Genomic DNA, 15293 nt, shown 5'->3' with positions numbered 1-15293 from the left:
CTGATTGTACACAAGTTGATCTACGCTCAGATTGCGCCTACCTGCTAAGCCTATTTGCTGCATACAATGCACATATATTCCATAGTACTTGAACCCACAAAATATGCATTACTATACATTACTATATTATTGTATACTGCTTTTCTACACACAGTATATAGACGTATATCGCTAACACTTCATTTGATTCTACCTTAAATATGATCTTCATTAAAATGATTGGGAACTGCTTTTTAACCCGCAACTGTTGAGACAATGAACACTTTGGTAGGGAGTGTGTAAAGTGCAACATAGGGTATATAGTGCAGCATTCAAGATTATATGAGGAACAATGTAGATAAAGAATTCAGCGATCATGATTATGCAAGCTACAACTTAGCTTATAAATTGGAGCAGTCCAAATTGTAGAATGTACAACACAGTGGGGGAGATTTACTAAAACTGGTGTACTCACAATCTGGTGCAGCTGTGCATGGGAGCCAATCAGCTTCTAACTTCAGCTTGTTCAGTTAAGCTTTGTCAATAAAACCTGGAAGTTGATTGGTTTCTATGCAGAGTTGCACCAGATTTTGCACTCTCCATCCTTTGTAAATAACCCCCAGTGCACACAATGCAGTAGTCAGGATTCTATAGCATAATGAGTATAGCATTCAGGAGTATGCAACATACAATATTGCATATTCAATGAGTAATCATAGCTATGTAATGTACAACATAGCATATACAGTGCAGTGGTCAGGTCTGTGTAATGTACAACATACCAATATTTTTGGTTGATACATAACACAGTATTAAGATGAGGCATAATTGCTTAAAGCGGAGGTTCACACAAAAATTTAACCTCCGCTTTTTGCAACCCCCCCGGTGTCACATTTGCCACCTTTCAGGAGGACGGGGTGCAGACAGCAAGGACCATTGTGATGGTGTGCAGCGAGACTCGCGCATGAGAGGTAGGGAACCAGGAAGTGAAGTTTCCCTTACCAAAGATGGCGGCGGCAGTATCTGAGGACCGAGGGGTGATTCGGCCTCAGGTGCTGACATCGCAGGCACCCTGGACAGGTAAGTGTGCTTATTTTAAAAGTCAATGTTTGTAGCTGCTGACTTTCAAAAAAGTTTTTTTTTACGGGACTTCCGCTTTAATTAAAGTGGTTGTAAACCTCAGAAATGAAATATGAACAAATACTATCTTTCTATAGTGTGTACTTGTCTCAATTAAGAGCACTAAGTGTAATTTCTGTCTGCAGCTTCCTTCATCTGCTTCTGACACCAAGAGAAAAAAGATGACAGGAGAGCGATCTCCAGCTGACTGACAGCCTCAGCTCTGTTCCTGTATGTGAAGGGGGTGTCCCGTCCCTCCAATCAGCTCTTAGATCTCTCCTCACTGAGCTCAGCAGAGTGTATTTTTAGCTCTCCATCCCTTTTTTTTCTGTCAGCTCAGACAAGCTTTAATAAATTCTGAACTTTGAATGAATGTAGAGAAGACTGCACATGTACAGGTACAACTTATGTAGGAAGATCTGTTTCATCTCTGTGTATCACCTGAGGCCAGTCACTTTACTGGGTACATGTAAGGATTACAACCACTTTTTAACCTATGTATGTCAGTTTATCACAGGCCCAGGCATCTGCATGTGTTTAGTGAATACAGAAGGTTCCTCCATGAAGAGATATTATTGACCTTTTTGTAATTTTTTTGGTTACAACTTATGTTATTTTTACTGGTCAACACATTGACTTTCCTTCCTTTCTGTTTTGTAAGAAATATTATACATAAAATGTGCATTCTTCTGTATGTCATTGTAATGTTTTTTATGCATACATTATATTTAAAAATGTTCCTCGCACATAATATACCAAAAATAAAAGCCTGTTAATAAAGCATTAAGCTAAAAAATTAAGATTTGAGTGATGTTCAAAGTATTTGATTTTTAATATTTAATCTATAGTGTCTTTCAAGAAGTTATAAATTCATCAAAATCCTACATGTACTGCTCTTTGCTTTTAGAACCGATCAGCTTTTCATCTGTAACGAGACCTGCATCACCTATTTAAATACTGCAGCTAAAAGTACAGATGAGCATAGAATACAAATTCTATTGATTTTTGTTTCAGAGTCTTTGTCTTTTCATTGTATCGCTCTCTGCATACTGAGCTTTGTTTCTCCCTATGCTTGTAGAAGCTATTTAAATTCGTTTTGGCATTTTTTGGAGATGGAGTACATACTTGGTGATTCCATTTAGGAAATAAAAATAACTCCCTAATTATGTATAACTGACAGCAAATTATGTATATATCACTTTACAGAGTCTGTACTCTATACCACTAACTACATTAACACAGGAGAAGAGATTCTCAAGCAAAGTCGGTTACAGGAAATTTCTAGTTCTCTTTCAGCAAGGTTGAAAATGTAATGATAAGTTTCGTTCCATATCAAGACCTACTGGGGTTTATATTGGTAAATATATGTGTATAGTATACAGGATACAAAATATTAATATTTTCTGAACATACATAAAATCTTTCCTAAATATACTCTCAGTGGAGTTCAGGATAACAGTAGTATATGCATATTATCAGATGTCATATAAATTGCTGAATCTATAATAGTCACACTTAACAAAATGTTCTAATGTGCATTTTTGTGTCTCCCCTTTTTTATTATATACATATAAGCTACTGTAAGTTCTAACATGATAACAGTTCTCTGTGGGGCATCAAAAGTGCAAAAATCCCTTTCATCCTTTGCTGTTGTGAAAGCTGTGAAGCAGCTTATATAATTAGGGTATCTTGGAACCTGGGTGTTGTTTTTGTGGTTTTGGACTCCTCTAAAATGAAACAATGTGAAGTGCAAAGTCATTTGTAGTTTCCCAACGCACATTGCTATTCCTATTATGAAAGTATGTATAAGTATTGTAATACTTGAAAGCCCAGCTCCAGGATGAATGAATTGCCAGCACTGCCCCCATGCCTGCTGTGCCAGGATTAAGTAAAATGAGTAGGACACTTTAGAATTCAGTACCAAAAAATGTCTTTAAAGTTAACTTCTGCACTTCTATTCCCTACAAGCTCTGTTTCATGGGTGGAGAACTGCTGCACCAGATGGTCACATTCTATTGACATAGGGGTTGATTTATTAAAAGTAAACCTGGAGTTGTACTTTGCAAGGGAATTTTACACAGCTCTTAGTGAATGCGATGCAATTTCACTTTGCAAAGAATACTTAGTCATGTGCTAGGAAACAAAAAATGGGATTAGACAATCAAAGTCAACAGAGTTTCACTTCATTCACTAAGATCTGGGGAAAATACTTTTGCAATGTGAACAGTAATTTTGCCTTTATTAAATAAACCCCACAGCCACCATTGGGGACTGCATAGCATTGAGTCCAATCAGCTGTAAAAATGAATTTTTGAAAGCGTAGGCTCTGCAGCCATTTACTGTGTACATATTTTGCTTGTTTGCAGCTGCAAACCTGTGAAAATAATACAGGGGTTGAAATGGCTGTTAGTATGCAGGCCTTGTTAGCTGCCGACTGCAGTGACAATGGTCACTGACACTGGTGCTATGATGATGAAAACCCCTGACCAGGAAGAAGGACTGTGTGAGCTACATTTTCAAACAGAAACTGCACAGGGTAAGTAATGAAGTTTGAAATTATGAAGCTTGAGCTGGGGTTATACATAAACACATAGGCACACATTTGGGCCTACATGAATGATTGGATGCCTATTTGATGTACAATGCTAGTTAATTTCTATATATATATTGTATGATAGCAAATACGCTATCCTCCAGCGGTGATATGGTTAAACCCTTAACTAGCAGATATCAAGAAACATATCACAATCAAATTGAGAAATTTTAAAACAATTTATGCTTGAGAATGGTAGTCATGGTTCTTTTACACTGATGTTAATACAACAGAATAAGGCAAAAAAGATTCAGTTCAACTGTGCCCACTATGGCCCAAGGTTTCATGTCACATATCATTAGATGGTTCTTGATTAAATGTGTAGGAACTTGTCACCGTCCAAAATTTTTTAGACACTCCCCTTTTTTATTTTACTTTCATTAAGTTTTAATCCAACACCACTTTATTGTAATGTACATAGGATCAACCTCAGTGTTTCAGATAATTATTTTTTCACATAGCACATATTCTTCTACAAGACTGAATACAAATGTGTTAGAGCCGTCTCTTGTCCATATTTGAAATCATTCATTAGAATACAACTGGACAGTTTTTCTTCACAGAACAAATTTCTGAAAAATAGAAATTCACTGATGCTGTTTAATCAAGTAGATATGCAGCAGTCCAGGGTTCAGGCAGTGTACTTCAGTCTCAGGTCAAATGGAGATGAGTAAGTCAACTGACCATCAGTAGAAGCATCCTTAGTAGCAGAAGCCTTTGTAGAAATTCTCACCACAGGGCTGCTCTGCATCATTAATGACTTCTTAAAGATAGTTCATACTGGTAGTAAGAATATCATTAGGAACTGTACGGAGTTCTGTAAAGACTAGCCTGTAACCACCACAAAGAGCAGAGAAAATATACAGGATACACGCTGACGAAGAGTGAGTCATAGAGCAGTATGAATGCAAAACCAGGAGAACATAGAGTACCGAAAAACAAATAGAAGATTAGCAATGCAAATAAGAAGGCATATAACAACATACAATAAAACACTAAAGCACGTTAAATGAATAATGACACAAACATTATTATAAAAAACTGAAAAACAATGTAAAATTAAATTAAATGACAATGAAAAATTCCGTTTAGACAGTGGTGGCTGGTGGGTTTTTCTTTTGGGGGGTGTCAGCAAACAATCCCCCCGGATGACTGTGGTATTCTCCAGCATTGTCCTTGCGGGCGGTGGGGGGGGGGGGGGGGGTGGTCAGTGGCTTTGTGCTAGGCATCCAAAAAGATTACCTGACGCTTTGGCCAATTGGGAAACAGATCTCACAACCTGCCTCCTGATTGGCAGGGAGGAACATTAGTATGAAAATAGCGAAAATTATTTCGCTATCGTCACACAACTTATTTTACTATCGTCACACCCTTTTTTGAAGCCTATTAGAGCCTCTGGCTCTAATCACGTGCTTCAAAAAAAAAAACACCCCACACTGGAAGAAATAGTCCTGTGCCTTGATATGTAGATCAGGTGGCCGGACAATGAATAGGGGGTGGCACACATGTGACCTCTATGGACAGGCCGCCACTGCCTTTAGAACTGTTATTTGGTCAATCAAAAATAATTGAACTTATTTTTATATTCTGCTAAAGTAAATGCCTAACATATCTATATTAAAATCCCATCAAACCCTGCACTCCAGATAAAATGTGAAATCAGGCTGACAGAGGAAACAGTTGTGTAAAAGCAGTATTTTCCGGCATTGAGGTGGCTCTTCTCATTTTCCTCATGTATGCTATTCTCTGTTTAGTACTGTTAGTAAAATGCACACAGTGCATCAAAAGTTAGAAAATAAAGTAAAACCTATTTCTTTTTTACAACAGGCAGAGAAGCAGTTTACCTGAATTCATGTTGTTCACAGTTTAGAAAAAGAGAAAATGAATGTGCTGCCCTTTACCAATAATAACCTTCCTGGCTATTAAATTGTGGTCAGGTAACTAAGAAGGGCCAATAATAATGGTTTTCTTATGTATCGGTCCTCTCTAAAAAGTCAGGGTTCCAAACATCTTTTTGTCAAAGTGTGTTGGAGACTTAGGGACAGCGAGAGCTTAGCTAGGGAGAGCTGACAGAGTGTTTTCAGGGAAACTGTTGCTTATATACTATACAGTGCTGAACAGTGCTCCTGTATATACAATCCTATACATTGTCTTCCTTGTGTGGGCCAATGACAACTTCAGTTGCTCTTTATTTATTTCTTTGGTATTTTATCTTGTTTTTTTTCCATTTATTTCATGTTTTCTTATTTCTATTTTATTTTCTATTTGGTTAAAAAATAAGGATGGGTTTTAGGTTTTTAGGGTTTTGGTTTTGGGGTGTAGAATGTTTTAGAATTGAGGTGTAGATTTTATGTTTTTAAGGGAGACTATGTTTTATTGTATTTCATGGTCAGAAGTGTGAAATAGTTCTTGACACAGGAAAAGCTTTGATTTATTTGCAGTACACCACTGCATACAATTATAATGCACCAAATTACCACATTCTTAAGTACACCAAAGCCTTACATCCTTAACCCTTCTGTTGCAATAGCTGTTATTAAAGCTAGGCAATCCCCTGTATTCATCATGTCTGGGAGGCCTAAAGGGAGAAATTCTTCTTGAGAAGTTACTAGCGGAAGACCAGGTTCTGCATCCACAAGACAAAATAATGGTCAGGACACACCTTTGAGACGCGGGGCATGTCTGCCAGTTCTTTCTGCCAGTGGGTATATTATGCGGTGAGTCTACACAATATTTCAGTTTTTTTGTCTGAAGTAATACACACTCATTTTTATTTCTTGATAAAATCTGTCTGGTCTCTCTCTCAAATTGTCGCTTGGTAAAAAGGCTTACAAAATGTGCATCAGGTTTGTACAATATTTCTGGCTATTGTCTCTAAAATAATATTCACTCATTTTATCTCATGATAAAAACTGGCCTGGTCTCTCTCTCTCTGAATTTGGGGCCTACTACAGTTGTTCGCATAGTGTGCAATGTGCCTGTAAAATTTCCAGCTATTGTATCTGAAATACTACACACTATTCTTTATTTCCCGAAAACCTACCTGATTTTTCCCTCTTACATTACTGCCTTGTAAAAAAGGCTTACTTACTGTATGAGTCTATACAATATTGTTGGCTTTTGTCTCTGAAATGATACGCTAACTGTCAGTTAGTAATAAATCCTACCTAGGCTATATACTGCTTACTGTACACTGCTCACTGTATAATACTTAGTATTTAATAATACTTAGTATTTCAGGAAGTTTTCTCTGAAATAATACACTCCCTTTTTTATTTCACGATACAATCTGCCTGGTCTCTCCCATTAAACCTGTGGCCTACTAAAGCTGCAGACATAGCATGCATTGAGTGCATGTAAAAAATGTCTGGGTTTCATCTCTGAGATACTACACTTACATTTTTATTTTATGAAAAAAACCTGCCTGGTGTCTCCACCTTACTTTGCAGCCTAGATGTCTTTGAAATAATACACTTACATCTAACGCTAAAACCTTCCTTTTCCCTCCCTCTTAAACTGTGACCTAGTAAAACTGCTTGCATACTATGCAGGGAGTCTGTACCATATTGTTGACTTTTCCAGAAAATTCTAATTATACATGTCCTCCATGTCAATGCTCACCTATCCATGTTTGTTATTTTACAATCCCTTGCTTATTATACGACTTTGAAACAGTCAAAATCAGTCTTTAAGATTTAGCTTCTCCCTATAGATGTCATTAGAGTTTGTAGTACATTTTGCAAACATAGGCAGATTTACTAATTTTTAGTAATCAGCTGGCAGCAGGAGAAAACAGCACAGAGTGATCCTCTCCAGCAATAAGTAGGATGGAATAAGGTAACATAGAAAATTAAATAAATGGTGTTAACTTCCTCTGAAGGATTATTACATTGGTATATGGGATGACAAGAACAGATAAACTACAAAGTTGAGTACACTGTATTCTAAATACTTGGCAGGTAAATCAGGTTAAACACATGGATTTCAACTGCACATTTTATTTGTTTACTTGAGGTCTGCTTTAGGCATCCCAAATGGATTGCTTAATTACTGTATCTTGCCACACAATGAAAGAAAAGGAAGCTGATTTATCATATAAAAAAAAAGATTTATCATCAAATTTACAAAGATCAGCTTGTTTTCTAGATTTTAAAATCCCAGTGCAGTTTTTTTTTTTAAAACCATCTCTATCACAGTCACAATATTAATACCACATGCTGGTTACTTTCTCACAGTCTCAATACGTTATTAGAGTCGATGTGATTAATAGACCAAATAATTGTCCATCGTTATGACTTATTAGTGGAGGCTGCTCCAGGGTTTAATAATTAAGAGATAATTAGACTTGCCAGCAATGTATTTAGTGATATGATAAAGGAGTAAAGGGAGGTCCAAGTTTATTTACTATTTTATGTTTCTGCTAGCACCTGGGAATGAATTACACTTATCTCTCAAAGAAAAAATACACTGCTCAGTTTTTTTCTAGTTGAGGCATTAGAACACACTTATCCACTATTATTTTAAGTGAAAAATGTGATATTCGGATTGTGTACATGTTTAAGAGGTCTTAGGACTAAGAAGGAGTCATTGGATCCTTAACTGCTTTATAAACACAGAGGGCAGATGAAGAATAGCAATGAAGGAATCTGCCTGGGTTTGGTCTGTGAACAGTTTCACAAACATTGTGTGAATTTTACAAATCTGTGGCAAACCCAATTGAAGTCTATGAGATGCCAATATTGTTATTCATTTTTTTAGGGAAGCAAGCTATTGCCAAACAATTCTACCGGAATCCAGATACCACGAAGACATGTACCAATGTGAAAATTAAGAAAACAAAACAAAACATATCTCTAGTCCATCTTTTTACAGAAAGCAATCTGAGTTATCCTTCAAATGTTGGGTATTTGTGACTCATCTGACCAGGGCCAAAGGTTATGAACTATTTCTGGCGATAAACCTGCAAAGGTTTCTGCTGAAAAAGTTTATAAATCCAAAGGATTTACTAGTAAAGAAGAATGTATAAAATCTATATTTACATTCCTCTTTATAGTTCACATTCAGATAAGAGGTCTTAAATCTTTCTTGTACATCCAAAGTTAAGATATACTTTTTATGAGCACACTTTTAGAAGGACTAATTCACCTCCAGACATAGCAGAATGGGAAACGTCTTTTAGTGTCCTCATTGAACATAGATTATATCATGATTTCGAATCCATGTATCTCAGTGTATCTGTCTATATGTTATCTTGTGTCACAATGGCAGGATGGGCAATTAAATGACAGATTGGATTTCATGTTGACAAATGTTATGCTAATCTAATATTAAAACCTAATGAGAAAAACAGACTTGTAAAAAAGCTATGAGAAAATTGGTTAACTTACACTATACAGCAGTACACAATGCCAAGAAGTGCAAAAGAAAAGAAAATTCTGATGTACAAAAAGCAACATAAAAATAATCGAGGGTAGTGTAGCCCCTATTATGCTATAAATCACTTGAAAGGTCACATCTTGAAAAGAGATTTATGAGTTCAAAGGCAAGAAACAAAACTGATAAAATGGATGAGAGATCTCAGATACACTGAAATGTTGGAAAAATTAATTTGTTTAGCTGGGAAAAAAGTGGATTTGAGTAAGCTAAACACATATAAATATGTGCACTGTCAATATATTTTTTGTCAAAATAACTTTTATTTCTAAAGGACTGAAAAAAAGAAGAAATAAAAATAAATACTGGTTGCATTTCATATATCTAATGGCCTTAGTTAGAGTTACTTAAAAATAGTATGCAGGTGTTTTGGTCAAGGGAGGATATATGGGTGCTTTTTTTAATTTGGAATGTTTATTCAGTGAGGCAAAACTGGTTGTCATATGTTTTTGTCTTCTTTTGGTATAAAACTGCAGGAGTTCAAAGTTAACTTCTCTGTTTTCCACCTAATGTATTATGTTTGCAGATAAAACAAGAACATGGCGATCTAGAAGTCTCATGTCAAAGTAGACGTTCATATAGGTTCTTATTGCTGCTTATTTATAAGTTAGGGATAGCTACTCTTGCTTTATTTTTGGCCATCAGTACAGGTCAGAAATGAATGTTATCAAAATTGTAATACATGTCTATAACTTAACTGTTCTTTTCTTGACTTTGTAAAGTGCATAATGCAACAGCTCCTCAGATAGATACCAAATAAGTCAAAACTGACACATAAGCCACTGTTTGGGAATTATCTTACATATCGGACCTATTTTATGTATTTAAAAAATGTATTTTATAAATATGAGATGTATCCTTTCCACTAGGCTCTTTATCTTAAAACCCGGATTTTTAAATATGTGTAAATTTGGTTTCATCTTTTTCTTTGTGGACTGAGCATGTAAATGATGAGATGTACATTCCTCCTGCATCTGTTTCTTCAGTATCATCATTTCCCCTGAACTCACATTATCCACTACATTGTTGTTTTTTGCAATACTCTGCTAGGTATTGCTACAAATATATACTTTATGAAAAGACAGGTTCTTATATGCACTTCTAGTTTGGTGCTCTATACAGCTAAAAAAATCAATATAAAAACCAGTTGCCTTCCATAAAACATCTGTAAGCTGTACTTAACAGATTGTTGAGTTTTGCATGACCACTGAGATAGGTATCTCAGAAGAGAAAATAAATATGCTGTAACAGAAGGATTATCCCCTAATACATGTGAGATGTCACGGTAGAGTGAGCATAGACGATGTAGACAAACTGGATGGAGTAAAGTAGAAAAAACTATATACAGATGAACAAGGGCTCCTCGGTGGAAGGCTGGTTGTGTTGAACCTCACACATCACTGTCTGTTTTAATGATGTGAAAAAGTGTGACATTAAAAAGCACCTGATGTCCATTGTTCCAGGCATACAGGGCACGATCTCGAGCATTGTAATCCAGCATAGATATGTGAAAGTACTGATTATGAAAGGGGATGTCCATATATTCATATGTAGAGGACTTGGTAGAATATGAGTAGTAGACCTTCGCTCCAGTGAGATGGTTGTTGGTGACATACAATGTGCCACAAATCATAAATGACTCTCCAGCACTCCTCTTAGGATATCCTGTACTCCAGCTTTTTAATACCTCTAATGTATCCTGCCGTAATTGGCTAATAACAATATTGCCAGCATTCTGGTTGGTAGCATAAACAGCCCATAACCCAAATTCATCAGCCATCAGATCAATGTCAGAGTAGCCACCCCATGTATAAGGATAGACGTTGTTGAATCCAGCATTGTCCAGACTACGTTGGGACAAAATCTTCCCCGTGCTAAAGCTGTACTTAATAATGATGTTGCTTTGGTACTTGTTGAAGTACAGTGACCCATTATACACTAAGTGGCTGGTGCCGGCCCATTTTACCGGTAGTGTGTAAGTCCTTGACTCTGCCCCAGTGACAAAATCTGCCATTGACTTATACTCGCGTACAATTTTGCTGGTTGTAAATCCTTCCATGTACCAGACCTGAAAAGATGTAATAAATATGAAAATAAAAATATGGTATTTATTGAGCCTCAGCTGAATCAGCTGCCCCACTTATTTTACACATATATGTTAAGATTTAAATTCCTGCTGCCTTTGAATACCTTATGTTTTTAAGATGAACATAAGCTTCACATTAAATTATTGCAACAGTTGTTAGCAGGATACGAAGTAGGAGTTTGTCAGCCAAATGTCATTCCTATTCTCACACCTCCATTGGGAAAAGCATATTACAATTCCTTGGAATTATTTTAGGAGGTAAAATTCATGAATTAGAGAATCTGCTAGTCTAAAATTAGTGAGCTTCTATGTTTACCTTCTGGGGTTCTGCAGCAGGTTAGGAGAAAGAGACCAAAGAAAAGGAATACAACAGACAGATAGGTGAAGACTGAAAGATATAGGGCTTTCTCTCCACCTTTCATTCTTTTATGATACAAACCCCACAACATTTCATGGTGCCCAGAAGGGTTGCTGTTCATGTTTGAAAAAATGCTAAATTCGACCCACATTACAGGTTGGATTCTAAAAGGTTTGATCCAAACATCTGCTGTTCTAGTGCAGTGAATTAGAAACAAAAATGCACACATAATTACGCATGCAACTCTGTGCAATGTTAAATTATATACTAGTGCAGGGTTGGTTTATAAGTTGGCAATGTATTGCCACCAATATCACATAGAAAGCCCAGATGTGGGGGGTATGTAGTAATAATAGTAAAAAAAAAAAAAAAGTGGTATTACAACTTGACCCTTATCCAGGCATGCAGTCTGGGTGCCTGAGTGGCAAAGAAAGGGAGCGCAGAAGACATTCAACCCTTCCAGGCCACAATTCTTTCAATATTGGAGAGTACTCTGCAAGAAAGGGGTGGTAGGGGCTCCCCCCTTTGCAAAAAATAAATTTGTCTGAATGGGACAAGGATTTCTTCCCCACCTATGTGTGGCCAAAAAAGGAGCAGGGGACTTCTGCTGGAATTTGAAAACATTCTTTAGGATATGGGGGCAACCAAATATCTGCTCCCTCCCAGGGTAATGAGTGCAAGTGTACATAAGTTCCCTCAAAGAGTTAAAAGAACAAACACACATACACCAAAAAAAAAATATCATCAAATAAATCACACCAGCTATTAAAATATAATTTCTCCAGACGTAAATCAGCATCAATCACAGCCAGGGTCCCTGATAAGGCAGTACAACCAGTCGTGTTGTACTGGGCTCAGGCCCCATCAGCTAAACAGGTGGGGCCCAGGGCAGCTATATTGTTAATTTCTAATGCCTAAATTAATAAATTACTAGACTACACCTTTACTCCTACTTGCCTACCAAGGCTTAAATTAAATTTCCCTAGGACCCATCAGGTTAACAGTTTTTCTGCTGCACTCAGGGGGGTAGGTGGGTTGTAGGCGTGGTTGGGGGGGCCCTGTCAGGGGGGCTGTATGAGGCCCTATGATTTCTAACAAAGGCCCTGATCACAGCATCCAGAGAGGCAACCCACATCAATCAAAGTGTCCGGCGAGGTAATCCATAATCATCACGGCATCCAATGAGGTAATCCATGTCAGACACAATGAGTGATTTTAAAGTCTCCTTTTTTTCTGTTAAAAATAACAAACATGCCATACTTACCTGCCCTGTGTAGTGGTTTTGCACAGAGCTGCACAGATCCTCCTCTTCTCGGGTCCCTTTTTGGCTCTCCTGGCCTCTCCTTTCTGTTGAGTGCCCCCACAGCAAGCAGCTTAATATGGGGGCACCAGAGCTAAGACACAGCTCTGTGTGTCCATTCAGACATGGAGCCATCATTTGACTTTGCTCTCTTTCTCTTATCATTGGCTCACTGACTTTGACTGACAGCAGCGGGAGCCAATGGCGCTGCTCTGCTGTCTCAGCCAATGAGGAGGGGAGTCCCGGGCAGCTGAGACACTCCTGCAACATCGCCAGATCTAGATGGGGCTCAGGTCAGTATTAGAAGGGCTGCTACACACAGAAGGCTTTTTATCTTAATGCATAGAACCCTCTGCCTTTACAATCACTTTAAGGTTACAAATAGATGTCATAACAGACATAATGGAGTAAGTAACAAGTGATAGGTAACACAGCATCAAATGTGTGGTACTTTCTTAGGTAACTGAACATTAGATGAGGGTAAATAACTTGAAAAGAGGTGTTGTAGAACGAGGAAGAGGGAGAAATCGAAGGAAAGGAAGGCATCGAAGTTCTCACTCCTGGAAAGGGGGTAATGCATATTGAGAGGCAGGGGAGAGCATATTAGAAATCTAGCACAGGAAAAGAGTAACAACTACGGACAATGTGATTCTCCCTGTTGACAAGATACTCCAGGAGAGACTTGTGTCTCAGTTAAATATGAAAGATGGGGAGGAAAAAGAAATACGGGGGGGGGGGGGGGGGATGTGTGGCAGGAGAAGGAACTGTTGCAAATTTTTGGTCTTTTAGTCTGAACTGCCAGCAAATCAAGCACAGACATATTGGAATAGCACTTGTGCCCAGGGGTGTCTATGGTCATTTAGGACTCTAACAAAGCCTCTGCTGTAGATAACTGAATTCCTGGACTATACGGTAACTTCATTCTCTAACTGCACCATAGAAAAAAAGTAAACTGCTATAGGAACTGATTAGAAGCCTACTACAACTTTAAAAATATATATTTTGCTGTTGCGTTTATTAATATTGTTATTTTTGATATCCTCATTATTTATACAGCAATTACCTAAAGCATTGTTTTATTGTATTTTATACAAATTATGACAATACATACGCGATTATTTTTCTCTGATGCTATAGGATCTGTCATCCATGCTCCAAACCTTGGCCCAGATGCCTTTATTGTAATAGGACCTGTAATCTTCATCAGTCTTCCACAAGCTAAAAAAATTATGAAAAATATTGGCTATGGTTATCATTACATTACATTACAGGGAATAAATAAAACTTTTTTTTCTTATTTACCCACAAATTTCTCAAAAAATGTATATACAGGATAATGGGGCTGCATTCACAAAATGGTATCTACTGCTTTAAGTTATGTGGTAAAATACCACATATCGTTTTTCAAAAAATTGTTTGGCATTCACAGAAAACACTTCTAAAATACTGCAGTCAGTATTTTTGCTAAATATGCAGTATTTATTTCATGACAACAGTCAGATTTTTTTCTCATGGGATATCCAGTGGAATGGATACAATTAATGAGAATTAGGACTACTGTCCGTTTTTATTGCTAATAAAGAAGTAAAATGGTACAAACCACAGAAATATGCCAACTCACTAAGGCCGCGTACACACGCGCGGACTGTTCGCCCAACTTTGTCCGTCCAACAGTTTCGGCAAACAGTCCGCTCAAACTTAGCATGGACGGACATGGCCACACACGACGGACGAACAGTTTGCTGAAACCGTGCGCGATGACGTTTCGGCACGCACGACGGATCGAAAATTTCGACGTCCAATACACTGCAATGCAACCTTCCGACGTGGAAATCCTTTCTGAGCATGCGCGAGACTTAGTTGGCCGAACAAGCCTACACACGAGCGAACAGTCCGCTGAAACCTTGTTTCAGCGGACAGTTTTTCGGAATTTCCGTAAGACCTTGTTCGTCCAACTGTCCGCTGAAACTGTCCGCTGAAGCCCCACACACGAGCGGACTGTCCGCCCAAACACTGTTCAGCGGACAAGGTTGGGCGAACAGTCCGCCCGTGTGTACGCGGCCTTAGTCAGCGCGCTCCCTGCAGCATGTGTATCAATGCAAAAAAAAAGGTGACTGGAATACAAAGGGAAGCTGCTTTCACAGGACACACTTGTTGTATCAAAAACAACTAAGTTAAATTAAGTAAATACAAAATATATTTATAGATGTCAAATATTGAATGAAACTAGTATAATAAAATCACACACATATATAAATATCATTGTTCTACAACATTGTTTTTTTTTTTTATTGGTAGAAGAAGAGTATTTGTGTCTGGGGGTAATTTTTTAAACTATTTACATTCAATACTTGACCATTATAAAGATATTTTGCATTTACAGTATTTTGGCTAGGGTGGTGAGGTATTAGAACAACTATTAGGT

At 37.5% G+C, this 15293-nt stretch overlaps 1 protein-coding gene across 2 annotated transcripts in view; it reads right to left on the bottom strand.

Moving 5' to 3' along the window:
- Positions 1-2304: 2304 nt before the first annotated feature.
- OLFM3 (olfactomedin 3) overlaps positions 2305-15293 on the bottom strand; it is a 398230-nt gene continuing 385241 nt past the window's right edge. For both annotated transcript variants that reach the window (XM_077452803.1, XM_077452802.1), the window contains exons 5-6: positions 13980-14086; positions 2305-11192 (exon numbers count right to left, since the gene is read on the bottom strand). In XM_077452803.1, the coding sequence (XP_077308929.1) occupies positions 10515-11192; positions 13980-14086 (785 nt within the window). In that variant the 3' untranslated portion in view covers positions 2305-10514. The remainder of the gene's footprint in view (positions 11193-13979; positions 14087-15293) is intronic.

The sequence above is a fragment of the Lithobates pipiens genome, unplaced genomic scaffold (genome assembly GCF_037356315.1).
Source record: "Lithobates pipiens isolate NorthernLeopardFrog02 unplaced genomic scaffold, aLitPip1_a1.2 Scaffold_23, whole genome shotgun sequence".
Lineage (NCBI taxonomy): Eukaryota > Metazoa > Chordata > Amphibia > Anura > Ranidae > Lithobates > Lithobates pipiens.
Note: the sequence above shows the minus strand (reverse complement) of the source record. Positions and strands in the feature narration are given on the sequence as shown.